At 38.9% G+C, this 27,974-nt stretch overlaps 1 protein-coding gene across 2 annotated transcripts in view; it reads right to left on the bottom strand.

Moving 5' to 3' along the window:
- The window catches only part of SLF1 (SMC5/6 complex localization factor 1), a 103,884-nt gene that overhangs the window by 23,775 nt on the left and 52,135 nt on the right, over positions 1-27,974 (bottom strand). For both annotated transcript variants that reach the window (XM_008991798.5, XM_002744764.6), the window contains exons 10-14: positions 21,340-21,393; positions 19,792-19,950; positions 17,833-17,996; positions 13,885-14,013; positions 12,926-13,091 (exon numbers count right to left, since the gene is read on the bottom strand). In XM_008991798.5, coding sequence (XP_008990046.3) covers positions 12,926-13,091; positions 13,885-14,013; positions 17,833-17,996; positions 19,792-19,950; positions 21,340-21,393 — 672 coding nt within the window. The remainder of the gene's footprint in view (positions 1-12,925; positions 13,092-13,884; positions 14,014-17,832; positions 17,997-19,791; positions 19,951-21,339; positions 21,394-27,974) is intronic.

The following is a 27,974-nucleotide window of genomic DNA, read 5'->3' on the forward strand; positions in this document are numbered from 1 at the left end:
CCTTAATGACTGCATTTGTATAAAAAGTAAATAAATAAAAAGATGGTAATTTATAAAGAGGCTATCAGCTTTAGCTTAGAAGTACTACACTCAACTGGCAATTAGGTGTAAACAGTAGTCCTATTTCAGTTGAGTATTTTCTATTTCTGTAATTTGCAAAATCATACTTCTTTTTAAATCAGATACATGCATGAGAAAGTGCCTACTCACCTGGTGTTAAACAACAGAATTACTTGATCACAAAGAAATCTAGCTACACTCCTGAGCAACCTTCCCTTTTTAATGCTGATTCAGAAAAAAAAATTAGTACCTCAAAAAGAACTTTTCTTTTTTGTAGCCTTCCTCAGACAACTAAACAGAATTTTTTTAAAAAAACCAGCAAGAACTTCGGTTTCTAATGAAGGCCTAGGTAATTCAGATGAACTTTTTTTTGAGGGCAGGTAAACAGGGTCTCACTCTGTCACCCAGGCTGGAATGCAGCGTTGCAGTCACAGCTCACTGCAGCCTCCAACTCCTGGGCTCAAGCAATCCTCCTACCACAGCTTCCCAAGCAAGTAGTTAAAACCAATACATGTGCACACCACTGCACCTAGCTTTTTATTTTCTCTTATAGAGATGGGGGTCTCACTATGTTGCACAGATTGGTCTTGGGTTCCTGGCCTCAAGCAATCCTTCCACTTTAGTTTATGAAAGTGCTGGGATTACATAACTGCACCAGGCCTCAGGTGAACCCACTTAGAGAAGAAAACTAAAACTAAAAATGTTAAATGAAATATGCAAAACATTTCAGAAAAAAAGACAATAAATTATGAGGAATTGCTTGGCCAAGATTTAGTGAGGTACTCAAGCAAGGCACTGAGGGCTTTTGCTGATTTTAAGGAAGGAGCTAGAATACAGTACTGTGGTTTCTGAAGCACAGAGGACAAAAAGATTAAAAAAAAAAAAGTCATGACCAAAGCCTAATGAAAAAATTAAGGGCTTCACACATCAGAAGCAAAACTAAATGTATATGTAGCCCTTTACCTCATTGGACTATCTAGAGTCCCTCAAACATAGACATTGGATTAGAGTAGTCCTTAATGAGTAATATACCCAGGCACTTGGAAGAAGTTAAACAGAAATTCTTTATAGGGGAAGATATTCTGGCTTTTACCATGCATTTTTTCTACAAATAACTTTTCAAACACAATTTAAAAGCATATAGTTCATCTCTGATAAAATAGACTTTAAAGCAACAAAGATCAAAAGAGACAAAGAAGGCCATTACATAATGGTAAAAGGATCGATACAACAAGAAGAGCTAACGATCCTAAACATATATGGACCCAACACAGGAGCACCCAGATACATAAGGCAAGTTCTTAATGACTTACAAAAGGACTTAGACTCCCACACAATAATAGTGGGAGACTTTAACACTCCACTGTCAATACTAGACAGATCAACCAGACAGAAAATCAACAAGGATATCCAGGGCTTGAACTCAGACCTGGAGCAAGCAAACCTGGTGGACATTTACAGAACTCTCCACCCCAAATCCACAGAATACACATTCTTCTCAGCACCACATCACACCTACTCTAAAATTGACCACATAATTGGAAGTAAAGCACTGCTCAACAAATGCAAAACAACTGAAATCATAACAAACAGCCTCTCAGACCATAGTGCAATCAAGTTAGAACTCAGAATTCAGAAACCGACCCAGAACCGCACAGCTTCATGGAAACTGAACAACTGGCTCTTGAATGTTGACTGGGTAAACAACGAAATGAAGGCAGAAATAAAGAAGTTCTTCGAAACCAATGAGAACGAAGACACAACGTGCCAGAACCTCTGGGACACATTTAAAGCAGTCTCTAGAGGAAAGTATATAGCAAAAAGTGCCCATATGAGGAGAATGGAGAGATCCAAAATTGACACCCTATCGTCAAAATTGAAAGAGCTAGAGGAGCAAGATCAAAAAAACTCAAAACCCAGCAGAAGACAAGAAATTACTAAGATCAGAGCTGAGCTGAAGGAGATTGAGACACGAAAAACCCTTCAAAAAATCAATAAATCCAAGAGCTGGTTTTTTGAAAAGATCAACAAAATAGACAGACCACTAGCCAGATTGATTAAAAATAAAAGAGAGAACAACCAAATAGATGCAATAAAAAATGATAAAGGGGAAATCACCACAGATTCCACAGAAATTCAAACCATCATCAGAGAATATTACAAACAACTATATGCACATAAACTAGTAAACCTGGAAGAAATGGATAAATTCCTGGACTCCTGTGTCCTCCCAAGCCTAAACCAGGAGGAAGCTGAAACTATGAATAGACCAATAACAAGGTCTGAAGTCGAGGCAGCAATTAAGAGCCTACCTCACAAAAAAAGCCCAGGTCCAGACGGGTTCACAGCCGAATTCTACCAGACGCACAAGGAGGAGCTGGTACCATTCCTTCTAAAACTATTTCAAACAATCCAAAAAGAGGGAATCCTTCCCAAATCATTTTATGAGACCAACATCATCCTGATACCAAAACCCGGCAGAGACCCAACGAGAAAAGAAAACTTCAGGCCAATATCCATGATGAACATAGATGCAAAAATCTTCAATAAAATATTGGCAAGCCGATTGCAACAGCAAATCAAAAAACTTATTCATCATGATCAAGTAGAATTCATCCCGGGGATGCAAGGCTGGTTCAACATACGCAAGTCTATCAACGTAATTCACCACATAAACAGAACCAAAAACAAAAACCACATGATTATCTCAATTGACGCAGAGAAGGCATTTGACAAAATTCAACAGCCCTTTATGCTAAAAACCCTCAATAAACTCGGTATCGATGGAACGTATCTCAAAGTAATAAAAGCTATTTATGACAAACCAACAGCCAATATCATACTGAATGGGCAAAAACTGGAAGCATTCCCTTTGAAATCTGGCACTAGACAAGGATGCCCTTTCTCACCACTCCTATTCAATATAGTACTGGAAGTTCTAGCCAGAGCAATCAGGCAAGAAAAAGAAATAAAGGGTATTCAAATAGGAAAGGTGGAAGCCAAATTGTCTCTATTTGCAGACGACATGATAGTATACCTAGAAGACCCCATCGCCTCAGCCCAAAAACTCCTGAAACTGATAAACAACTTCAGCAAAGTCTCAGGATATAAAATCAATGTGCAAAAATCACAAGCATTCGTCTACACCAATAACAGACTTAAAGAAAGCCAAATCAAGAGCGAACTGCCATTCGCAATTGCTACAAAAAGAACAAAATACCTTGGAATACAACTCACAAGGAACGTAAGGGACCTCTTCAAGGAGAACTACAAACCACTGCTCAATGAAATCAGAGAGGACACAAACAGATGGAGAAACATTCCATGTTCATGGTTAGGAAGAATTAGTATCGTGAAAATGGCTATACTGCCCAAAGTAATTTACAGAATCAACGCTATCCCCATCAAGCTACCATTGACTTTCTTCACAGAACTGGAAAAAACCACCATGAACTTCATATGGAACCAAAAGAGAGCCCGCATAGCCAAGTCAATTCTAAGCAAAAAGAACACAGCGGGGGGCATCACACTACCGGATTTCAAACTATACTACAAGGCTACAGTAATCAAAACAGCATGGTACTGGTACCAAAACAGAGATATAGACCAATGGAACAAAACAGAGGCACCGGAGGCAACACAACATACATACAACTATACAGTCTTTGATAAACCTGACAAAAACAAGCAATGGGGCAAGGATTCCATGTTTAACAAATGGTGTTGGGAAAACTGGCTAGCCATGTGCAGAAAGCAGAAACTGGACCCCTTCCTGACACCTTACACTAAAATTAACTCCAGATGGATTAAAGACTTAAACATAAGACCTGGCACCATAAAAACCCTAGAAGGAAATCTAGGCAAAACTATCCAGGACATAGGAGTAGGCAAGGACTTCATGAACAAAACACCAAAAGCATTGGCAACAAAAGCCAAAATAGACAAATGGGACCTAATCAAACTCCACAGCTTCTGCACGGCAAAAGAAACAGTCACTAGAGTGGATCGGCAACCAACAGAATGGGAAAAAATTTTCGCAGTCTACCCATCTGACAAAGGGCTGATATCCAGAATTTACAAAGAACTCAAGCAGATTTACAGGAAAAAAACAAACAAGCCCATTCAAAAGTGGGCAAAGGATATGAACAGATACTTTACGAAAGAAGACATATATGAGGCCAACAATCATATGAAAAAATGCTCATCGTCACTGGTCATCAGAGAGATGCAAATCAAAACCACATTGAGATACCATCTCACGCCAGTTAGAATGGCGATCATTAAAAAATCTGGAGACAACAGATGCTGGAGAGGATGTGGAGAAAAAGAAACACTTTTACACTGTTGGTGGGAGTGTAAATTAGTTCAACCATTGTGGAAGACAGTGTGGCGATACCTCAAGGCCTTAGAAATAGAAATTCCATTTGACCCAGCAATCCCATTACTGGGTATATATCCAAAAGACTATAAATCGTTCTACTATAAGGACACATGTACACGCATGTTCATTGCAGCACTGTTTACAATAGCAAAGACCTGGAATCAACCCAAATGCCCATTGATAATAGACTGGATTGGAAAAATGTGGCACATATACACCATGGAATATTATGCAGCAATCAGAAATGATGAGTTCGTGTCGTTTGTAGGGACATGGATGAATCTGGAGAACATCATCCTCAGCAAACTGACACAAGAACAGAAAATGAAACACCGCATATTCTCACTCATAGGTGGGTGATGAAAAATGAGAACACATGGACACAGAAAGGGGAGTACTAAACACTGGGGTCTATTGGGGGGAAAAGGGGAGGGCCAGTGGGAGGGGGAGGTGGGGAGGGATAGCCTGGGGAGAAATGCCAAATGTGGGTGAAGGGGAGAAGAAAAGCAAAGCACACTGCCATGTGTGTACCTACGCAACTGTCTTGCATGCTCTGCTCATGTACCCCAAAACCTAAAATCCAATAAAAAATTAAAAAAAAAAAAAAAAAGCATATAGTGAATGATAACCTTGCAAGAGAAAATAAAAAAGCACAAGAGAAGGAAATAGCAAAAACAACAACAGAAACAGACCCACAAAGACTTCAGATATGGAATAATCAAACATAGGTAATAAATGTCATTGCCATGTTCAAAGACAAAAGAAAACCTTGAAACCATAAAAATAAGTCATAGCAGTCTGGAATAGTTAAAAAGTCTATTAACTAGAAAAAATACAAAAGTTTTAAATACAATAATGGTCATATTTAACAACATATTGGATACAGCTGAAGAAAAAAACCAATGAACTAAACACTAGATGAAAATACTATTGGAATGTGGCAAGTATCGGGGAAAAAAAATCTACATGGAAGTGTGGGGAAGGAGGGAGGGAGAGAGAGATGGGAGAAGGAAAGAAAATGGGAGATGGAGAGAAAGAGGAAGAGGGAGAGAAAGGCTGAGGGAGACAAGGTGAAAAATGCAGAGAATGTGAAGAAAAGGTATAACATAAGTTTAATGGTAATTTAAAAAGTAGGGAAGAGAAAATGAATCTGAGGAAATATTTGACAAGAAACTACATAGGCACTTTCATTAAAACAGAATAGACTTCATGGTAGTTTGACACCAGAGCTCTACCTTAACTACTATGCTTATGATCCCTGAAAAAGATATTACCTAACTGGCAGTTACAGGATCATAACTAATAGTCATGCTATATCAGTTATGAATAAGGTGTCAGTAGCATATATAAAGCAGAAACTTAAAATAGATGAGCAAATCAACAAAGTCGATTCAGAAGGATTGAGTAAAACAATTAAGTTTGATCTAATCCAAAAAAAACCACATTCTGTTTCCTAGTCTTATATGGAGCCAAAAAGAGAACTTCAGTAAATTTCAGAAAGCAAAAATCGCATAAGGTGCATTCTTTAACTATAATTCATTATTAGAAATTAACCAAAAAAAGCACAGCCAAACAAACAAACCCGATCTATTTTGAAATTTTACAATACCCTTTAAAAATATCTCTTGGGTCAAATGAAAAAATCTAAATTAACAATAGAAAATATGTTGAGGTAGTTTTCAGTCATTCTTCGATCCAAGATGGCCTTTTAGGAGCAGCTCAGGATTGTAGCTCCCAGAGAAAGCACAGAGGGTGAGTGGATACCGCATTTCCAGACGGATCTTTATTGCCCAAAGACCAGGAGATTCCCAGGTGGAGGAGCCCTACGGGTCTCCAGTGTGGCTGTTTTGCCGGCACCGCAGTGCGGCAGCTCTCCATATAAAATACACTGGTCTGGTTGCCCTTTTAAGCTGGCAATTGGAGCTCCGAGAAGGCACATTCGCCCATTCACCTTATTAAATGGGTCTGAAACAGGGAGACAGGCCAGGAGATTCCCGAGCAGCACCGTTGTTTCAGTAGGCGCAGTGGGTCGCCGCATGGAAAATCACACAGATCCCCGTGCCCTTTCAGCAGGTGACTGGAACACCCGGGAGAGAGTCAACCATTCAACTTAAAAAAAAAAAGGCTCTGAGGCAGGGAGCCAGGTGATCAGGCTCGGCGGGACTCACCCCCACAAAAACAAAAGAGCAATTGGAAACGCTCGGGGTTGAGAGTTTCACAGCAAGCACAGGTGAACCCAGGACAGTGCAGCTCAGTGGGGAAGGGGGGTCCGCCATTACTGAGGCACTCCACCCCTACGGAGGTAGTCCGCCATTGCTGAGGCAGCCTGCTGTTGCTGAGGCAACCTGTCATAACAGAGAGAGTCCGCCATTACATAGGTGGGCCACCATCCCTGAGGCAGTTCTAACCACACCCATATAATAAACAGGACTGCAGGGAAGCTCACACCACAGCAGGGCAGAGGCAGCAGCAGGGCGGAGCCGGGAGCAGGGTGGAACCCACAGCAGCTCAGCAAAGCCTCTGCAGGCAGACAGAGACTAGGCTGCCTCCTTGCTGGGCAGGGCAGCCCTGAAAAAAATAAATAAATAAGGGCAGCAGCACAACGGATACTCATAAGTAAAGCCCTAACTCCCCAGGACAGAGCACCTGGGGAAGAAAAGGCAGTTTATGAGTTCTGCTGCAGCAGACTTAAACATACCTGCCTAGCAGCTCTGAATGAACAACTGAGCTCACAGCTCAACACTTGAGCTCCTATAAAGAACAGACTGTCTCCTCAAGAAGCTCCCTAACCCCCATATATCCAAAGAGTCACCTCAGAAGACTGATCAGACTGACATTTGGCCAGCATCATTCTGGGACAAAGATAGCAGAAGAAGAAACTGGTAGCAACCCTTACTGTTCTGCAGCTGCTGCAGGAGACCCCCAGGTAAGCAGGGCCTGGAGTGGACCTCAGCAGTCCTACAGCAGACGGGCCAGACTATTAGAAGGAAAACTAAGAAACAGAAATAACTTCATCATCAACAACCTGGACGTCCACTCAAGAGAACCAATCTGAAAATCAGAAACTACACAGAAGACAGGTGGATAAATCCACATAGATGGGAAGAAACCAGAGCAAAAAGGAGGAAAACACCTCAAACCAGAACACATCTCCTCCTACAAGGGATCACAACTCCTCACCAGCAAGGGAACAAAGCTGAATGGGGAATGAGTGTGATGAAATGACAGAATCAGACTTCAGAAGGTGCGTAATGAGAAACTTCTGTGAGCTAAAAGAACATGTTCTAACTCAATGCAAAGAAACTAAGAACCTTGAAAAAAGATTTGAGGAAATGATAACAAGAATGGACAACTTAGAGAGGAATATGAGTGAATTGATGGAGCTGAAAAACACAACACGAGAACTTCGTGAAGCATGTACAAGTTTCAACAGCCAAATTCACCAAGCAGAAGAAAAGATATCAGAGGTTGAAGATCAACTCAATGAAATAAAACGAGAAGGCAAGATTAGAGAAAAAAAGCACAAAAAGGAATGAACAAAGTCTCCAGGAAATGTGGGACTATGTGAAGAGACCTAATCTGCGTTTGATAAGTGAACCTGAATGTCACGAAGAGAATGCATCCAAGCTGGAAAATACTCTTCAGGATATTATCCAGGAAAACTTCCCCAACCTAGCAAGGCAGGCAAATATACAAGTCCAGGAAATACAGAGAACACCACAAAGATATTCCTCAAGAGGAGCAACCCCAAGGCACATAATCATCAGATTCACCAGGGTTGATATGAAGGAGAAAATGCTAAGGGCAGCCAAAGAGAAAGGTCGGGTTACCCACAAAGGGAAGCCCATCAGACTCACAGCAGATCTCTCGGCAGAAACCCTACAAGCCAGAAGAGAGTAAGGACCAATATTTGACAATCTTAAAGAAAAGAACTTTCAACCCAGAATTTCATATCCAGTCAAACTAAGCTTCATAAGTGAAGAAAAATAAAATCCTTTGAGAACAAGCAAGTAATCAGAGATTTTTGTCACCACCAGACCTGCTTTAAATAGTGGGAGACTTTAACACTCCACTGTCAATATTAGACAGATCAACCAGACAGAAAATTAACAAGGATATCCAGGACTTGAACTCAGACCTGGAACAAGCAAACCTGATTGACATTAACAGAACTCTCCACCCCAAATTGACAGATTATACATTCTTCTCAGCACCACATCACACCTGCTCTAAAATGGACCAAATAATTGAAAGTAAATCACTCCTCAGCAAATGCAAAAGAAAAAAAATTATAACAGTCTCTCAGACCACAGTGCAATCAACTTAGAACTCAGAATTCAGAAACTAACTCAGAACTGCACAGTTTCGTGGAAACTGAACGACGGGCTTTTGAATGTTGACTAGATAAACAATGAAATGAAGGCAGAAATAAAGAAGTTCTTCGAAACCAATGAGAACGAAGACACAACATACTAGAATCTCTGGGACACATTTAAAGCAGTCTCTAGAAGAAAATATATAGCAATAAGTGCCCACATGAGAAGAGTGGAGAGATCCAAAATGGACACCCTATCGTCAAAATTGAAAGAGCTAGAGGAGCAAGATCAAAAAAACTCAAAACTTAGCAGAAGAAAAAAAATAACTAAGATCAGAGCAGAACTGAAGGAGAGACATGAAACACCCTTCGAAAAATCAGTAAATCCAGGAGCTGGTTTTTCGAAAAGATCAACAAAATATACAGACCACTAGCCAGATTAATAAAAAAAAAAGAAAGAAAGAGAATAACCAAATAGATGCAATAAAAAACGATAAAGGGGAAATCACCACAGATCCCACAGAAATTCAGACCATCATCAGAGAATACTACAAACAACTCTATGCACATAAACTAGTAATCCTGGAAGAAATGGATAAATTCCTGAACACTTGCATCCTCCCAAGCCTAAACCAGGAAGAAGTCAAAACCATGAATAGACCAATAACAAGATCTGAAGTTAGTCAAAAATTAAGAGCCTACTACACACAAAAAGCCTAGGTCCAGATGGGTTCACAGCCAAATTCTACCAGACACACAAAGAGGAACTGCTACCATACCTCCTGAAACTATTCCAAATAATCTGAAAAGAGGGAATCCTTCCCAAATCATTTTATGAGACCAACATCATCCTGATACCAAAACCCGGCAGAGACTCAACAAGAAAAGAAAACTCAGGCCAATATCCATGATGAACAGAGATGCAAAAATCTTCAATAAAATACTGGCTAGCCGACTGCAACAGCACATCAAAAAGCCTATCTACCATGATCAAGTAGGATTCATCCCGGGGATGCAAGGCTGGTTCAACATACGCAAGTCTATAAACGTAATTCACCACATCAACAAAATCAAAACCAAAACCACATGATTATCTCAATTGATGCAGAGAAGGCCTTTGACAAAATTCAACAGCCCTTTATGCTAAAAACACTCAATAAACTCGGTATTGATGAAACGTATCTCAAAATAATATAAGCTATTTACGACAAACCAACAGCCAATATCATACTGAATGGAAAAAAACTGGAAGCATTCCCTGTGAAATCTGGCACTAGACAAGGATGCCCTCTCTCACCACTCCTATTGAATATAGTACTGGAAGTTCTAGCCAGAGTAATCAGGCAAGAAAAAGAAATGAAGTGTATTCAAATAGGAAAGGAGGAAGCCAAATTGTCTCTATTTGCAGATGACATGATAGTATATCTAGAAGACCCCATCATCTCAGCCCAAAATCTCCTGAAACTGATAAGCAACTGCAGCAAAGTCTCAGGATACAAAATCAATGTGCAAAAATCACAAGCATTCCTATACACCAATAACAGACTTAAAGAGAGCCGAATCAAGAATGAACTGCCATTCACAACTGCTACAGAGAGAATAAAATACCTGGGAATACAACTAACAGGGAATGTAAAGGACCTCTTCAAGAAGAACTACAAACCACTGCTCAATGAAATAAGAGAGGATACGAACAGATGGAGAAACATTCCATGTTCATGGTTAGGAGGAATCAATATTGTGAAAATGGGCATACTGCCCAAAGTAATTTACAGATTCAACACTATCCCCATCAAGCTACCAATGACCTTCTTCACAGAACTGGAAAAAACCACTTTAAATTTCATATGGAAGAAAAAGAGAGCCTGCATGGCCAAGTCAATCCTTAGTAAAAAGAACACAGTGGGAGGCATCACACTACCGGACTTCAAACTATACTACAAGGCTACAGTAATCAAAACAGCATGATACTGGTACCAAAACAGAGATATAGACCATGGAACAGAACAGAGGCATTGGAGGCAACACAATATATCTACAACCATACAATCTTTGATAAACCTGACAAAAACAAGCAATGGGGAAAGGATTCCCTGTTTAATAAATGGTGTTGGGAAAACTGGCTAGCTATGTGCAGAAAGCAGAAACTGGACCCCTTTCTGATACCTTACACTAAAAGTAACTCCAAGTGGATTAAAGACTTAAACATAAGACCTAACACCATAAAAACCCTAGAAGAAAATCTAGGCAAAACCATCCAGGACCTAGGAGTAGGCAAGGACTTCATGACTAAAACACCAAAGCATTGGCAACAAAAGCCAAAATAGACAAATGGGACTGAATTAAACTCCACAGCTTCTGTATGGCAAAAGAAACAGTCATTAGAGTGAATTAGCAATGAACAGAATGGGAAAAATTTTTTGCAGTTTACCCATCTGACAAAGGGCTGATATCCAGAATTTACAAAGAACTAAAATGGATTTACAAGAAAAAAACAAACAAGCCCATTCAAAAGTGGGCAAAGGATATGAATAGACACTTTACAAAAGAAGACATATATGAGGCCAACAATCATATGAAAAAATGCTCATCATCACCGGTCATTAGAGAGATGCAAATCAAAACTACATTGAGATACCAACTCATGCCAATTAAAATGGCGATCATTAAAAAATCTGGAGACAACAGATGCTGGAGAGGATGTGGTGAAATAGGAACACTTTTACACTGCTGGTGGGAGTATAAATTAGTTCAATCATTGTGGAAGACAGTGTGGCGATTCCTCAAGGACCTAGAAATAGAAATTCCATTTGACCCAGCAATCCCATTGCTGGGTATATATCCAAAGGATTATAAATCGTTCTACTATAAGGACACATGTACACGAATGTTCACTGCAGCACTGTTTACAATAGTAAAGACCTGGAACCAACCCAAATGCCCATCGATGATATACTGGACTGGGAAAATGTGGCACATATACACCATGGAATATTATGCAGCAATCAAAAACGATGAGTTTGTGTCCTTTATAGAGACATGGATGAACCTGGAGAACATCATTCTCAGCAAAGTCACACAAGAACAGAAAATAACACCGCATGTTCTCACTCATAGGCGGGTGTTGAACAATGAGAACTCATGGGCACAGGGATGGGAGCACTACACACTGGGGTCTGTTGGGGGGAATAGGGGAGGGACAGTGGGGTGTGGGGTGTTAGGGAGCGATAGCATGGGGAGAAATGCCAGATATAGGTGAAGGGGAGGAAGGCAGTAAATCACACTACCACGTGTGTACCTATGCAACTATCTTGCATATTCTTTACATGTACCCCAAAACCTAAAATGCAATAAAAATATATATATACAAAAAGAAAATATGTTGAAAAAAAATAGAGCACTCTAAAGTATCAAACTATGAAATGAATGTCAAGTTGTACTCAATAGGTAATTTATATTAAGTGCATATATTAAAAATGAAGACTAAAAAGAAGATTCAAGAAGATAGAAGAAAAAGTAGAAAAAAAAATTAAAAGGGTAAAAATGAATAAAACAAAAAAGCATATAACATAATCCCAAAGGGAAATTATTCTAAAAAGGAAAAAGGTGACTAATATACGTTAGGCAACCAAAATGTGCCACAGCATGTTGCTATACACTATTATCCTTGAGATAGATAATATACTAAAATCACTATATGTTAAATTTCTAATGACAGGCAAAATCTACTTATAAAGAAACATTTCAGAAAGTAACTCTTAACATCCAAAAGGTAGTTTTAAAATAATACTGATAAATATTAATATTTATTAGTACCCCCCCCAAAATTGTACGGATTAACTCATTTATTTTTAAATCTCAAGTTCCTCATTAATCAAATTGTACAAAAGGAAAAATCTAGAAAGGTACCTAACTAGAGATCTTAGCAATAGCTATCAGGTAACTATCAAATAACTCGCTAGCTACTACATGCAAACATGCTACATGAAGCAACCAGTCTCCAAGAGCCTTTTACCTTAAAACTAGATAAACTAAATAGAAAAGAATGATGTATTTGGGTATATTTTAACTTTTTTCAAGTGATCCAAAGAACCAAGGAGAGACGAAAAGGTAAATAATTCAAAGTGCTTTTTCCATAGACTATTCACCTGTAACTTAATCCTACTTACATCATTAGACTTGCATTTTTCCTTGTGAGAATATATAGTCCATTCCAAAAGCATATTTACTGGTTTGGTCAAAAGCCCGGAGGTTTCACTTCCTGACCAAAAAATTTCAAGAAGCATTGCCTTTCCTGTTATTTTCAGACTCTGAGAATCTGACCAGTCATACAATCTAATTAAAATATAAACAAAAAGGATATCTTTATGCCAATTTGATCATGACAATTATTTGACATCGCTATTAAAAAAATGCTACCAATTTTTGAACACATCATAAAATATAAAGATTATAACAATTATAATCATTTTTATGCTTAATAATAAGCAGGAACAAAACTTGTTGTAGACTCAGTGTTTAAAATTGGTGTCGTTTTTTACTTAGGCATTCAATTACTAAAGATTTTTTTTTTAAATCCTAAAAAATTAAAACACTCTTATCTATCCAAATGAATAGAGGAAGTGAACTGAAGAAATTTTTTAAAGGGGCATAAACCTTCACTCACACTGAGAATATCTGGAAATATGTTTTAAAAATAAATCTACTTTAAAATAGAAAACAAGGTGACTTTTTAGATATATATGTAAAATAAGTCTAAAAAATGGTGCATAGAAACAAAAGAAATTGGCCAGGCGTGGTGGCTCATGCCTGTAATCCCAGTACTTTGGGGGGCCAAGGTAGGCGGATCACAAGGTCAGGAGTTCAAAACCAGCGTGGCCAATACAGTGAAATCCTGTCTCTACAAAAAATACAAAAATTAGCCAGACGTGGTGGCAGATGCCTGTAATTCCAGCTACCCAGGAGGCTGAGGCAGGAGACTTGCTTGAACCTGGGAGGTGAAGGTTACAGTGAGCCAAGATGGCACCACTGCATTCCAGCCTGGTAACAGAGAGAGACTCTGTCTCCCCACCCCTCCCAAAAAAAAAAAGATATTTAGATAAATGTGATTTTTGTGATTAAAACTTACTTTTGACTCAGATGTTGTACTTCACTTTCAATTAAATTAAAGAAAAATTTGAGCAGTGTCAGGTGGAGCACCTTAGAGCCAATATTTTCTGAAATCTGATGACAAAAACTTTCATTGAAAAGGCAGGACCTGAAAAACATGAACCCAACAATCTATAACATACAAGCAATTCACTAAGTAACTTGTGAACGAAATATTTCTCCTTCTAGAATACTGCTGGAATTTTAATAAAATTTTCTTAAAATATAAAGCAAGTTCAACAAAATTTCATTAATATTCATTCCTTCAAAAATTAAATGTCAAATATCTCATGACTACTTAATTCTTAATAAATACATCTAATTTCTCAATGTCAATTGATTATAATATTTAACAATTATCAGGTACTCTCTCTTTGTACTCTTTTTGATGAAATTTATGATTCTTTGTACTCATTAGTGAAAACAAAGAATCGTAAATTTCATCAAATCCTTTTGATTTAAATGACCAGCTAACCTCTCAATTTACAATACTGGCCAGAATCCTTCTCTTTCTTACCCAAGATTACTTCTTCATTAGTAAATGAAGACTATTTAAGGCTACTCTTTTACCGTTTTATAAATTCACTATTTTACTGTCTTCTAGAGTAGTCCTTTCCAACTGAACTTTCTGTGATGATGTACACGTTCTACTAGACACTTGAAATGTGGCTTGTATACCAGAGGACCCATATTTTTAATTACTTAGTCTAAATCAAATTTAAATATAAATAGATATGGCTAGTGGCTACTGGGTCAGACAGCACAGTTCTACCCAATTTTTTTTTTTTTTGAATTGGTAGATGGGGTTTCACCACGTTGGTTAGGCTGGTCTCGAATGCCTGACCTCAGGTGATCCACCCATCTTTGCTTCCCAAAGTGCTGGGATTACAGGCATGAGCCACTGCACCCGGCCTACCTGGCTAATTTTTAAGTATTTTGTAGAGATGAAGTCTCCCTGTGTTGCCCAGGCTGGTCTCAAATTCAAGAAATCCTCCTACCCTGGCCTCCCAAAGAGCTGGGAATACAGGAATGAGCCATCATGCTCAGTCATAGTTATCCCTTAAAATGCAACTCAGCTGCCACTTTCTTACTCTTATCCTTTCCTTTGAGTTAAATTTGTCATTCACATCAGGCCTACGACTTTCTTAAGATAGGTGCTCAGTGTGGTTTTCTTTTTCTTTTTTTTTCACTTCCCTCTTACAAAAGGTGTTCAGTCTTAAATATCTCCATCTTTAATATCTAATATAATGCCTTGAATGTAAGTGCTTAAAACATGTTTGGATGAATTTACTGATGCTACAAGGAGATAGATTTTGGGCAGCTTCAAAATAGACTTTTAAACAAAAATACCCAGATTTCATATCAAAATATTTGGGTGCTGGGGAGGTGCTTAAGGAAGTAGTAGCAATATAAATGAGCTAAGTGATACTAGTCCCTCTACTTTTGTATGTATTTGAAATATTCGATAATACAGAGAAACTTAACATTCTCTATCTCTGACAGTTCTCATAAAGACTGATTAACTATGTGGGCATGAAGGATCTTATAGAACAGATTGAATATTAAATAGAGGGGAGGGGAGGGGAAGGGAGGGGAAGGGAAGGGTGAAGCAAAGCAGCCAGGCATGGTGGCTCATGACTTTAGTCCTAGTACTTTGAGAGGCTGAGGAGGGCAGATAGCTTCAGCTCTGGTGTTGGAGACCAGCCTGGACAACATGGTGAAATCCCATTTCTACAAAAAATACACAACTAGCCAGGCATGAAGGAACACGCCTGTAGTCCCAGCTATCCAGAAAGCTGAGGTGGGAGGATCACCTGAGCCTGGGAGTTTCAGGCTGCAGTGAGCCATGATCGTGCCACTGCACCCCAGTCTAGGCAACGGAAATTAGGAAAACATGAGCAAAAGTTAGGATATGGAAAATAATGACTGGACACATTTAGGAAAGTGGTGAAGATGAGAACTGAGACATACATAAAGGCTAACTCATGAAGGGTCTTATGTATTTTGCTAAGAAATTTGAACTGTCTTCTATAAGTAGTTCAATATATGTGAGTCAATGAAGTACTTCAATATTGGAAACAACAAGATCACTTTGAAAAGAGCATAGTGGGGGTTCGTTGGAAGAAAAATTAAAGGGAAAAAAGGTAAACCCAAGATGGATAAAGTAGCTGCTGCAGTAGTTAACATAATGGGATGCTGCAGTAGTTTATGTTATGCCATGGGAACTTTAAAATAAAGGCATTTGACAGTAAAGGGAGGTATAGATTTGGAAATTATGAAGGATGTCAGCCACATAAAGTCTATTTCCTCATATCATATACCTATGCTGGGCTCATACTGTTGGGCTTGTACTTTTGTGCTGGTATTATATTTATATCTCAGTCACTTTCAAAGTACAGGAACTGTTATTTTAATGATCTTTTTATCCCTGAAATGTAGAGTACAGTGCCAGGCTCTCCATAAGTATTCAAGCATTTGTTGAAAAAAATGATGCATGCTGGCTAACTGATTAGCTCACTTCGAATATATCAAAATCAAGATGGAATGTGAATCTTTATGATCTCAAAGAGCTAACCAGAGGTCTAGCCTTTGCATGGCTAGTCAGGTGTCCTTTCTCTCTTCACTATGGACCTCCTGAAACTGGACACTCGGATTAAAAAAAAAAAAATCTTCCCAGGCTGGTGTGGTGGTTCACTCCTGTAATCCCAGCATTTTGGGAGGCCAAGGCAGGCAGATCACTTGAGACCAACAATTCGAGACCAGACTGGACAACAAGCAAAACCCCATCTCTACTTAAAAAAAAAAAAAGAAAAGACAAAAATTAGCTAGGCGTAAAGGCACACGCCTGTAATTCCAGCTACTTGGAAGGCTGAGGCATAAGAATTGCTTGAGCCTGGGAGACAGAGGTTGTAGTGAGCTGAGATCAGGCCACTGCATTCCCGCCTGGGTGACAGAGCAAGAGTGTCTCAAAAAAAGAAAAGATCTTCCCAGAAGAATAAGGGCTATCAAATATAGTTATTTTAGTAGCAAGAGAAAAACATTTTCTGTTAGGGAGAAAGAAGGTGAAACAGAAAGAATTTCTGGAGACAATAACATGTGAAAGACAAGAGGAAGGACTAGGCAGATGACAGCATGTGCAGAAGCATGAAAGAGATGACATATTTAGGAAATACTAAGTTCTGTTTTAAAATTCAAATTGCTAACTGAAAAAATATAACTAAAGCCCTAAAATAGATACCATAGTTACAAATGTCTATACTTTTGATGACAAAAAGCTGATGATATACATATTCCATAAATTAATTTTCTTCATTTAAAAAACCATATGGAAATTTATATTTTGTTAAAAATAATGATTTGGCTTCCTAGTGAGTCCATTTCATGTATTCACTTTTCATTTTTTTAGGAAACAGATTGAAAAACATGAGCAATAGATTTGCCTTTTCATAAATTTTGCAATAAATACAATATATATTTGTATTTGCAACAAAAGACACTAGACAAACTTTTCCAAAAGTAAAGAGATATTTCTTTTGGCTAGGCGCAGTGGCTCACACCTATAATCTCAGCACTTTGGGGAGGCCAAGGTAGGCGGATCACCTGAGGTTGGAAGTTCAAGACCAGCCTGGCCAACATGGAGAAACCTCATCTCTACTAAAAACACAAAATTAGCCTGGCGTGGTAGCACATGCTTGTAATCCCAGCTACTCAGGAGGCTGAGGCAGGAGAATCGCTTGAACCAGGGAGGCAGAGGTTGTGGTGAGCCAAGATTGCACCATTGCACTCCAGCCAGGACAATAACAGTGAAACTCAGTCTCAAAAAAAAAAAAAAAAAAAAAAAAAGATACTCTCATCAGTATCTTAAAAAAATACTTAGCATAACAACTAGTCAATGAAACATAGCGCTGTCACATGGTAAATTCCTTACCTGATAAGCACTTCTACTAAAGACCATGCTCCTTTCATGCAAGTTGGACACTGAAACAACTCTAAATAATATCTTGACATGGCTGGAGACTTCCAAGGAGGATGCAGGTGAAGAAGAGCTGACAATATATGAAAGTATCGACCAGAAAATGTATCTATGTTATCCTATTATTTAAAAATAAACAAACAAATAAAATACTATAGCTAAAATTTATTTCACTTGCTAATTCAGTCTAAAAGCAAAATGGTAACCCTGGCCTAACTTTCTTGCCAAATATGTGTTTAGACAAATGAGAGCAGATGAAGTATCATGTTTAGCTAATTAAATACAGTAATTGAGAAAGAGGCACTCTCTACATACAGCTGATACCTGAACAACAAGTTTTAACTGCATGTGTCCACTTACACATGAGTATTTTCCAGTAAATGCAGCCTACCCTTCACATCCTTAGGTTCCACATCTGCAACTAAATACACATCCATAGGTTCCACATCTGCAACTAAATGCTTTTAGTTTCATGCATTTGCTTTTTATTTTTTTAGGAAATGGATTGAAAAACATGACCAATACAGATTTGCCTTTTCATAAGTTTTGCAATAAATACAATACAAATTTGTATTTGCAACAAAATACACTAGACAAACTTTTCCAAAAGTAAAAAGATACTTCTTTTTACTACTAAATACTTTTTTAAACTAAATTTTAAAGTAAATACTTTTAGTTGCAGATGTGAAACCTATCGATGTGCTAGGATTACAGGCCTGAGCCACTGCACCTAGCCTAGTAAAAAGTTTTCATTTCCTCATCTGTAAAATTAAGGTAATTCCTGTCCTTGTTGCAAGATGAGATCATGTAGTTCAAAAAGGATGGTATATATGAATATATCTTATTGGTTATTGAATTAATTATCTTCTGTTGCCTTCAGTAGTAAGGGAAAATTTTTTTCCCAGTAGTAAGGGAAAATTTTACAATTACCTCTAAAAGAAAACCCTCAAAAATAAAGTATTCATAGGATGTAAAGCCTTCGGAAGTGCGGGTTTTGAAGAACCAACTGCAGGACTTGATTATGTGCAGATTTCAGTATCTATGAAGGTACTAAAACCAATATCCTGTGATAGCAAGGGACGACTCTATCTATACACTGGTTAAACTCTTCTATTAACACTACCTTAGATGAAATCTAAGGCAGATGAAATATTTTCCTTTTCACAATTTTAGTGAGATTTAAGAGGTCTCAAACGTTACCTGAAAGGAACTAAAGGTAAGAAACTATTCATGTAATACTCTTACGTATCACCAACATAACATACCTGATAAAGTTTATGTCTGTTATGTTATCAAATTAGCACCTTCATGAAGGGCATGATTAGAAAGCTATCTTTGAATATTTGCTCCTATTGGTTTACACAGTTTGAGTATGTTCCCAGCATGGGCAACACAGCAAGACTCTATCTCTACAAAAAATTTAAAAATTAGCTAGACATGGTAGCATGCACCTATAATCCTATAGTACTTGGGAGGCTGAGGCAGGGAGATTGCTTGAGCCCAGGAGGTTGGGGCCACAGTAGGCCATGATCACACCACTGCACTCCAGCCTGAGAGACCTTGTCTTTTTTTTAAACAAAAAGTATGTTCATTATATATATTACAAAAAAATATCAATGTACTAATGGAGTAATTTATAAAACGTAACTCTAGATCACTATAATCTGAATTTTATATTTGATACTTTACTGACATAAGAAAAACTGGGTAACTTTGTTCCCCAAAACAAAATTATCTTAGAAATCCTGAAAAAATAAGCTAAAGTACTAAGGGTAGTACCTACTATTTATTAGTAAAATAAAGGAAAAAAAAACACTGAACAAAAAAATAAACTGTAAACATACAAAAATGAGAAAATGTTCACATTTAACATTCTTTGAAAAAAAGATTATAAACCCTTAAGGCTGCTCTTACCTGTAGAATGTTCTCTAGAAGGGCATGAAGAAGGCATATAGGAGGGATATAATGTGCCTGCAAAGTGGAAAGCTCCTCAATTGCTTCTTTAAAAAACTGTCCTTCTATGAGGCTTTCAATTAAATTTGATATACCTCTGGGAAATTCAGCATTTTTAACCTAAGAAAGGAAAGATTCTATGATTCAGAGAAAAGAAAAATGAAATTCTGGAATCAAATCCTGAATTAGTAAGGAGTTTGTTTATTTACAAGACAGAGTCTCACTCTGTTGCCCAGCCTGGAATGCAGTGGCATGATGTTGGCTCAATGCAACTTCTACCTCCCAGGTTCAAGCGATTCTCCTGCCTCAGCCTCCTGAGTAGCTGGGACTACAGACATGCACCACCATGCCTGACTAGTTTTTGTACTTTTAGTAGACACAGAATTTTACAGTGTTTGCCAGGTTGGTATTGAACTCCTGGCCTTAGGTGATCCGCCTGCCTTAGCCTCCCCAAAGTGCTGGTATTAAAGGTATGAGCCACTGCGCCCAGCCTAGTAAGAAGTTTTAATTTCCTCATCTGTAAAATGAAGATAATTCTTGCCCTTGCTGCTGGATGAGCTAATGTAGTTAAAAGAGGATGATATATATGAATGTATTTTATTAGTTTTTATATTATTTTCTGTTGCTTTCAGTAGTAACGGAAAATACTAACTCTAAAAGAAAACCTTTAATAAGAATTTGTAGAGTTTGGTTGCTAAAAAAGATAACTCAGAGTTACAACTACACAGATTTTTAGGTGAAAATTATTTTTTGGTTTTCTTTTAAACTTAAAAATGAACTCTGTCTATTAAAATATCTTAAAATGATACAACACCAATCACAAGCAGTATTTGTAAAAAGTGAAAACTGATTGGGAGAATCATAAAATCACTCTGAGGATGTGCATTTATATCACTCTAAGAGCTTCAGAAAATACATTCCCCTTGGTCAAACCATTCTTAATAATGCAAGTAACTACTTTGAATAATTTGAATCAAAAATATTCTAAAAGACTACCTGGAATAATTAAAAAAAAAAACAAGTTTAGAAGAATAAATAAGGAAACAAGGGCCTCAAGCCCCATTCTCTCCCTAAATTAACAATGGACTGGATATATGTGTTGTGGGTTTATTTTGTTCTGAAATGAAAGTATGTAAAATAAAGGTATCATTTTATTTAAATAACAATATAAAATAAATACACTTTTGTAAATATCATACCAAAAATTTTTAATCTAAAAGTAGTCATTATGAAAGTTAGGAAACATGAGAACAGGGATATATACTTCACATGTCATAAGCACAAGGTGTGTTTTTAACATTTGTGATCATCTTTTACTAATATATGGAAATTTTTTTGAAGTTTTGACAGAATATTTGTATCATTTCTGATTAGAGAAACTATATTTCATATGTGATAGACAGCTTTGTTGTGCATACATTACTTTTCATCAAAAAAATCACTAATAATAACAAAACACCATGCTTCTTCTTGCCCCCTACATCATCAATGCTACTGCAGGCTCCTTACCTCTATATTGTACACCAGTTGTTTATCTATTCTAATGCAGTTGTGTCTAAAAGCCTACAAAAGAGCAAACATATAATTAAAACAACATTTTAAGATTGAAAAATACATTTTAGCTTCCCAAAGCCTTGGAAAAACTTATAAAACAGATCAAGGAAGACATTAATACCTATAATTAATATGATGCTCATATTTACTCAAAACAGCAACTTTTATTATTTTAGGGTAATGGCACTCTCACAACTATGAACATTTCTCTGTTTTCTCCTTCTAAATTACAATAATAAAGTCATATTCACTCTGAAGATCTGAAGAGGTCCATAATTATTAGAAATATAAATGGGGAGAGCATTTTGCACAAGGGTACACAGGAGAAAAAAAACATCATTTATGTTTGCTATACAACCATATGTAAAATCTACCTTATTGTTTCAAAACACCTATAATTGCACAGTTAAAATATTATCCTGGAAAAATATCTGCAACCAATATAAACAAAGAGATAATACACTGAGGCTGAGAGTGGTGGCTCATGCCTGTAATCCCATCACTTTGGGATGCCGAGGTGGGCAGATCACCTGAGGTCAGGAGTTTGAGACCAGCCTGGCCAACATGGCAAAACCTCATCTCTATTAAATATACAAATATTAACCAGGTGTGGCGGCAGGTGCCTGTAATCCCAGCTACTCTGGAGGCTGAGGCAGGAGAATTGCTTGAACCTGGAAACAGAGGTTGCAGTGAGCTGAGATGGCACTACTGCACTCCAGCCTGGGCAACAGAGCAAGACCCTGTCTCAAGAAAACCAAACCAAAACAAAAAAAGATAATTCCCTAGAAGAAGGGGTCTTCAAGATGGCTGACACTCAAGAGATGTTTGGCACTCACCTCTTCCACAAAGGGCTTAAACAGTGAACAGATAATCACTCATTGAATAGGGTGTCTGAGAGAAAAACATTACAATTTAAGTGACAGGGAATCTCTGAGGCAAGCAAAGACAGAGAAGCAAAGCAGCTGGCTCATAAAAAACTGGCTGGGAGCCAGGAGAAACTACCCACTACTAATGGGAAAAAGAGAGATCTACACCGGTCCACATTCCCAGTGTGAATTCCTTCAATCCTAGACACAGGAGAGCCCCTTGTCCTCACAGGCCCAGAGACTAGTTTAGAAAGTTCCCTGGAGCCCACTCACTGGCATTATTCCAAAGACAGAGTACTCGCTAAGTCCCACAAAATCTGCTGGCACCCAAGAGGCTGCAGCATGGTGCCATTTTGAAAGCCCAGACAGTACCAGAATACATCCTGCTCTGGGGTACAACAGTTCCTGCATATCCACAAGCCAGAAGCCCCACTGATGTCCCTGTCCACCAGGAGGGCTGCAGTTTCATGAGTTCTGCTGGAGTCAACAATGCAACTAGGTCACCAGCACTCTCACCTACACAGTGTCCTATATCCTGAGTAGGAGGTGCAGTGCTGCCCTGGGGACAAAAGGAGCCAAAGCAGGAGCTCCTCAGATCCTGAGAACCACCTGCCTGGGGTCGCTGGTACAGGGTTTCTGTGTGTTTGGAACCCTGCCCAGCAGCAGTGTCATCATGCACTTGCATGTGGCTTCGGGAGGCCTGAGAACTGGCCCACTGTGGGTTGTCCCAGGGCTTAAAGATAGATCCACTCTGCCTGCCACTGGTGCCCACAAGGGCCATTTGGAAACCTGAAGACAGGCCTACCCCACCCACCACCACTGTGTAAATGCATAATACAAAGACGTGGGGATCATACTGCCTTGTCTGCTGAGGCCAGAGCCTGCAGGAACTATCAGGGGGCCCAAGGAGAGGCCTACCACACTCTGAATACTGGCACCAGCACCAGAGCCCAAGTGCACTACCAGGGGGCATGGGTATCAACCCATCCCTGTCCAACACTCCTTGTTGGACAGCACACCAACAAGAGGTCAGATAACAGGTCTACCTGGCCCAATGCAACAGCCCCCTGAACCTGTTGTCATGAGGCCTGTGAACAGACCTGGTTCACCCACCACAGCTGGTACCCACACCTATTGTCAGGTGCCTAAGAACACGTTTGCCCCACATGTAGCTTCTGGCAATGCCATCTGCACTTGTCATGCAGTTACATCAGGATCAACATACCTGATCACCAACCAGGTGCCCAAATACACCATCTAGGGGCCTACAAGAGCCCACTCTGCCAACTGCCACTGTTGTTGGGGCCCAGCACATCATCTGAGAACCTGTGGATTGACTCATTGCACCAGGAGCGCCTATGCACACAACTAGGGGGATCAAAGGATGAGCATGTCAAGCTGCTGCTGCTGGTAACCACCCACATGTGCTACCAGGCCTGCTCAGCCTATTGCCACTACTGCTGGCACCCATGTTTGCTGCTTGCGGACCTGAGGATTGGCCTGCAACCACTACAGCCATCACCAATGTCATACACACTAACCAGAAACCTGAGGACCCACCCACCCCATTGCTGTCACTGCTGGCACCCAAGCAAGCCATCAGGAGGCACAGGGATTGGCCTACCCAGACCTGCTATGACTAGTGTCCAAGTATATTGCCCAGGGACCCAAGAACCAGCATGCACAGCCTGCTGCAACCACCACTGCTGCCCAACGATGACCTGCCTGTGTCCACATCCCCAGCAATGCTTCATTATAGCCTACACTAACAAATGCAGCCTAAGCCACTGACAAACTCAAAGATAACACCATGGATGACTACAGATGAAGAAATCATATGGATACTACACTAATGTGTCCACATCTGGCAAAACTAACACTCTATCCAAGCAACACTACAGATACAACTATAGAAAAATGTCTTTCCCTATGAAAGCCAATCCACAAAATTTGAAGTGACTGTAACTACACAAGAAAGGTGAAAAAGCAAGAAAACATGGCACCTGTAAAGGAATACAATAATTCTCCAGCAACAGATTACAACAAAAAGAAAACCAATAAAATTCCTGGAAAAAAAAGATAATATAAAAAAATTTGGTGAGATACAAAAAACATAAATGAACAATACAATATAAGCAGGAAAATAATTCATGATCTCAATGAGAAATTCAACAAAAAGATAACATAGAAAAGAACCAAATAGAAATCCTGAAACTTAAGAATTCAATGAATAAAATAAAAAAATAACAGAGAGCTTCAGCAATAGACTAGATCAAGCAGAAGAAACTATTTCTAAACTTGAAGACAGGTATTCTGAAATACAGACAAAAAGAAAAAAAAAGCCTAAATGACATATGGGAAGCCATAAAGTGATGAGATATTTCAAATTTTGAGAGTTCCAGATGGAGAAGAGATGGGCAAACACATAGAAAAATCTATTTTAAAAACAATAGCTGAAAACTTCCCCAAGTCTTGTAAGAGCTATTTCCAAATAAACTCAATCCTCAAAGGTCTCCAAGGCACATTATACTCAACTTATCAAAAGTCAAAGACAAAGAAAGACTTCCAAAAACATCAAGAGAAAAAGCATAAAGCCATATATAAGGAAATCCCAATTAGGGTGACAACAGATTTCTCAGAAGAAATCTTATAAGCCAGGAAAGAATAAGATGACATATTCATAGTGTTCAAAGGAAAACAACAACAACAAAACCCAATTCAACAGGCAAGAAGACTATACCCAAAAAAGCTATCCTTCAAAAATAATAGAGAAATAGTCTTTCCTGGACAAGCAAAAACTGAGACAATTTATTACCAACAGACCTCACTAGAAATGTTTATACAAGTCCTACAACTAGAAGCAAAAGAATGATATCCACCATCACCGAAACACAAGAAAGTATAAAATTCACTGTAGAGCAAATATACAAATGAGAAAAGAGCCAAATGTTACCAATACAAAAAAACAAAACAAACAGAAAAACCCACCCAAGTGTAATGATAAACAAAAAAGAAACGAATAAAAGACATACAACTAACAAAATGACAGGAGTAAGTCTTCATCCATAATAACAACCTTTAATGTAGATGGATTAAATTCTCCACTTAAAAGATACAGACTGGCTACACATATAAAAAAAGCAGTGTGTTACGTATAAAAAACTCTCTCCACCTGCTAAACACATAGAGACTGAAACTGAAGAAGAATGGAAAAAGATACTCCATAAGAATGAAAACCAAAGTGGGCAACAGTAGCTATACCTACATCAGAAAAAAACACTTTTGAGTTAAAAACTGTAAATTAAAAAAAAAAGGGGCTATTAAATACTGATAAAAAGATCAATTCCACAAAAGGATATAACAATTCTAAACACCTATCTACCCAACTTGGAGCACCCAGTTATATAAGGAAAATATAATTGGATCTAAAGAGAGACAGAGACTCAATACACTAATAGTTGGGACATTAATACCCCATTCTAAGCATTGGACACATTATCAAAACAGAAAATCAAAAACAAACATTGGATTTAAACTGTACTTTAGAATCAATGAACCTAACAGACAGTTAGAAAATATTTTATCTAATAGCTGCAGAATACAAATTCTTCTCATCAGTATATGGGACATAATTCAAGGTAGACATTAGGCCACAGAACAAGTCTCAACAAATTTGAAAAGATCTGAAGTCACTACTCAAACAATGAAATAAAACTAAATATCAATAAAAGAAACTTTGGAAACTGTACAAATACATGTAAATAAATTAACATGCTCCTAAACGACCATTGGGTCAATGACATAATTGAGAAGGAAATAAAACATTTCTTATAACAAATAAAAATTGGCGCACTTCCACTAAGATGGCTCAATAGGAACAGCTCCAGTCTGCAGTTCCCAGTGAGAGTGAGCCTGAAGGTGAGGGATCTTCACATTTCCAACTGAGGTACCAGGTTCATCTCATTGGGACTGGTTAGACAGTGGGTGTAGCTCAAGGAGGGCAAGCCAAAGCAGGGTGGGGTGTTGCCTCACCTGGGAAGTGCAAGGGGCCAGAGAACTCCCTCTCCTAGCCAATGGAAGCCATTAGGGACTTTCTAGACACTCCGGCACTCTGGCTCAGATACTGTGCTTTTCCTAGTCTTCACAACCTGCAGACCAGGAGATTCCCTCTGGTGCCTACAACACCAGTGCCCTGGGTTTCTAGCACAAAACTGGGTGGCCGTTTTAGCTGCAGATGTTTTGTTTTTTCCTCATACCCCAGTGGCGCCTGGAATGCCTGTGAGACAGAACCACTCACTCCCCTGAAAAAAGGGGGTCGACGCCAGGGAGTCAAATGATCTGGTTTGGTGGGTCCCACCCTGACGAAGACCAGCAAGCTATGATCCACTGACTTGAAATTCTCACAGCCAGCACAGCAGTCTGAGCTAGATGGGGGTGGGGGTGTCTGCCATTGCCAAGGCTCAGGTAGGCAGTTTTAATCTCGCCTGTGTTAACAAAGTCGCCTGGAAGTTTAACAGCAACTAGGTGGAGCCCATGGAAGCTCAGCAAGGCTTTGGCGGGCAGACAGTGACTAGACTCCCTCCTTGCTAGGCAGGGCATCTCTGAAAAAAAGGCAGCAGCCTATCAGGGACTTATAAATAAAGCCCCTATCTTCCAGGGAAAGACCACCTGGTAAAAGGGGCAGTTGTGGGCTCTGCTTCAGCAGACTTAAATGTCCCTCATTGGCAGCTCTGAAGGGAAAAACAGATCTCCCAGCACAGCACTTGAGCTCTGATAAGGGACAAACTGCATCCTCAAGTGGATCCTTGATCCACGTTTATCCTGACTGGGAGACACCTCTTACAGGAGAGCTCTGGCTGACATCTGGTGGGTACCCTTCTGGGAAGAAGCTACCAGAAGAAGGAACAGGCAGCAATCTCTGCTGTTCTGCAGCCCCTATAGGTGATTCCCAGGCAAGCAGGGTCTGGAGTGGACTGCCAGCAAACCTCAGCAGACCTGCAGCAGAAGGACCTGTTAGAAGGAAAACTAAAAAAACAGAAAGAAATAGCTTTAACATCAACAGAAAGTACCACATCCACTCAGAGACCACATCCAAAAGTCACCAACTTCAAAGAGCAAAGGTAAACAAATCCACGAAGATGAGAAGAACCCAGCGCAAAAAGGCTGAAATCACCAAAAACCAGAATGCCTCTTCTCTTCCAAGGGATCCCAACTCCTCACCAGCAAGAGAACAAAACTGGATGGAGAATGAGTTTGATGAATTGACAGAAGCAGGGCAATACAAACTTCTCTGAGCTAAAGGAGCATGTTCTAACCCAGTGCAAGGAAACTAAGAACCTTGAAAAAACGTTAGATGAAATACTAACTAGAATAACCAGTGTAGAGAAGAACATAAGTGACTTGATGGAGCTGAAAAACACAGCACAAGAACTTCATGAAGCATACACAAGTTTCAATAGCCAAACCAATCAAGCAGAAGAAAGGATATTAGAGCTTGAAAACAAACTCAATGAAATGAAGCAAGAAGTCAAGATTAAAGAAAAGAGAGTGAAAAGAACAATGCCTCCAAGAAATATGGGATTAGGCAAAAAGACTAAATCTACATTTGATTGGTGTACCTGAAAGTGAAGGGGAGAATGACACCAAGTTGGAAAATACTCTTCAGGATATTATTCAGGCGAGCTTCCCCAATGTAGCAAGGCAGGCCCACATTTAAATTCAGGA

This window comes from Callithrix jacchus, chromosome 2 (genome assembly GCF_049354715.1).
Source record: "Callithrix jacchus isolate 240 chromosome 2, calJac240_pri, whole genome shotgun sequence".
NCBI lineage: Eukaryota > Metazoa > Chordata > Mammalia > Primates > Cebidae > Callithrix > Callithrix jacchus.